This window comes from Vicia villosa, unplaced genomic scaffold (assembly GCF_029867415.1).
Source record: "Vicia villosa cultivar HV-30 ecotype Madison, WI unplaced genomic scaffold, Vvil1.0 ctg.000044F_1_1, whole genome shotgun sequence".
Classification (NCBI taxonomy): domain Eukaryota; kingdom Viridiplantae; phylum Streptophyta; class Magnoliopsida; order Fabales; family Fabaceae; genus Vicia; species Vicia villosa.
Genome location: NW_026704976.1, coordinates 1,459,011 through 1,460,795, shown reverse-complemented (window position 1 = coordinate 1,460,795; position 1,785 = coordinate 1,459,011). Strand labels below are relative to the sequence as shown.

General features: G+C 27.2%; 1 protein-coding gene across 1 annotated transcript; it reads right to left on the bottom strand.

Annotated features, from left to right (window-relative positions):
* Positions 1-875: 875 nt before the first annotated feature.
* LOC131622751 (F-box protein At1g61340-like) lies at positions 876-1,494 on the bottom strand. The gene is made up of 3 exons (XM_058893794.1): positions 1,333-1,494; positions 1,171-1,245; positions 876-1,082 (listed from the first exon to the last, which is right to left on the bottom strand). The coding sequence occupies exons 1-3, from the start codon at positions 1,492-1,494 to the stop codon at positions 876-878; spliced, it is 444 nt and encodes a 147-aa protein (XP_058749777.1).
* Positions 1,495-1,785: the final 291 nt, after the last annotated feature.

Below are 1,785 nucleotides of genomic sequence, written 5' to 3'. Positions count from 1 at the left end.
CATACTAACTTCTCAAAATATGATAATATTTTCGAAAAAAATTTATTATTTATTTCCTTTTTTCTTTATTCTGATAGTTTAACCATTGATAATGTATCTATATGTTTAAGTTGGGTATACTACCTTTAGTATAAATTATTTAAAAATTTTAATTTATTTTAAAGTAAAATAAAGAGTTTAATGATAGTGTACTGTTTGTGTAAAAAAGTATTACACTGATATCTAATTAAATTATTTTAAAGTGTCAAATCATATCAATAATTTAAAATTTAAATGGTGACTTGGTAAGATACCTGATTGTCATCAGTTGACAGTATAAAAATAATTTACACTATCAGTGCACGTCCCCTTTTCTCTAAAATAAAATAAAAAAAGAGAATGGTTTTGAGTTATATAGTTTGATTGATCGAGAATATCCGTACATAATTAAATTCAATGATATGAGAGTGTTGACCTTAATTATTTCCCTACTCAACGGTTTGAGGGAGTATATAACTGTAGGTAAATTCTCCATTCATTAATAAAAACAAAGTAACATTTCCCCCATTTGCTATATTTGATTTTAGACTCTATTAGTCTTTTAAATGGAAATTCTCCATAATTGTAATTTTTTGTATGAATCTTTCAAGAAGATCATCAAAGCAAAATGAATCTATAGATTAACAAGATATTAAGGGAGAAAAGTTTAAAGCACCATAAACAGATTTTGCCATTTTCATAATTAAAAAAAAAAACATATACAACTTCTTCAAAACTTTTCCCATTTTATTAAATAAAAGATCCATAAACGTGTGAAATAATAAGGCAATAACTAGATAACAAATTAATCCCTATCCTTTCTAATCTATCTGCAAATAAGTTCCTAAGTAGAATATTTATTCATAATCTTCATCAATGGTGCAATCCGTGACGCCGAACAATACCGCAGAAATATCACTTAATTCCTCTCGAGTAAACTTCGAGCCTTTCAATTTCTTCAATGGTGCATTTGGAGTTACGATTTCTGAAAATTTATCATTTGAATCAAAACTCTTCTTCTTTGGCGTGCTAAACTTAAAATGCGAATCTTTCACCACAAGTGTCTGCAACATAGAAAAAAAATCCAGCAATTACTAAAAATTAAGAGAATGATTAACTACAATGCTACTAATTTATAAGAAGAATGCATACCGCTTCTCTAGTGATTTTGGACACATGAAAAAGCTGCTTAAGATCATCATGGTCAACACCACACAAAACATGCAACTGCAATTTAGAATATCCAATATATAAAATTATAAAATGAACAAAATCTTCAAAAAATAATAATAATAAAATGGTTGAAATAATTACCAAAATATCTTGAGGAAGTGATTCAAGGAGAGATATATGAGAATTGAAATTGAATCTAGCACTGTATACTCTCTTCAAAGGAGTAAAAGATGAAAAAGATTCCATATTTTCAGAAACAACTACCCTCTTCCTTCCAAGAGATTTTGAGAATCCTATTTCCATATTTTAAAATATGAAAATCTTCAAAAGGATTTAATTTTTTTTGGTTGCAAAATATGCACTATATAACCGTTATAACCAAAAACCAAAACCAGTAACTATTTATCCACCATTCTCACAAAATCTTATTTGGAAATAATTTTATATTAAATATGAAGATTGTGAAAAATATCAATACTTTCCCGAACGAGGCTGCTGGGAAATCACCGAAAAGTGGAAAGAAAAAATTACAAATGAATGAGAAATTTTGTTTCTCTTTTGAGGAACAAGTAAATAAGAGTTTTTCTATATTAA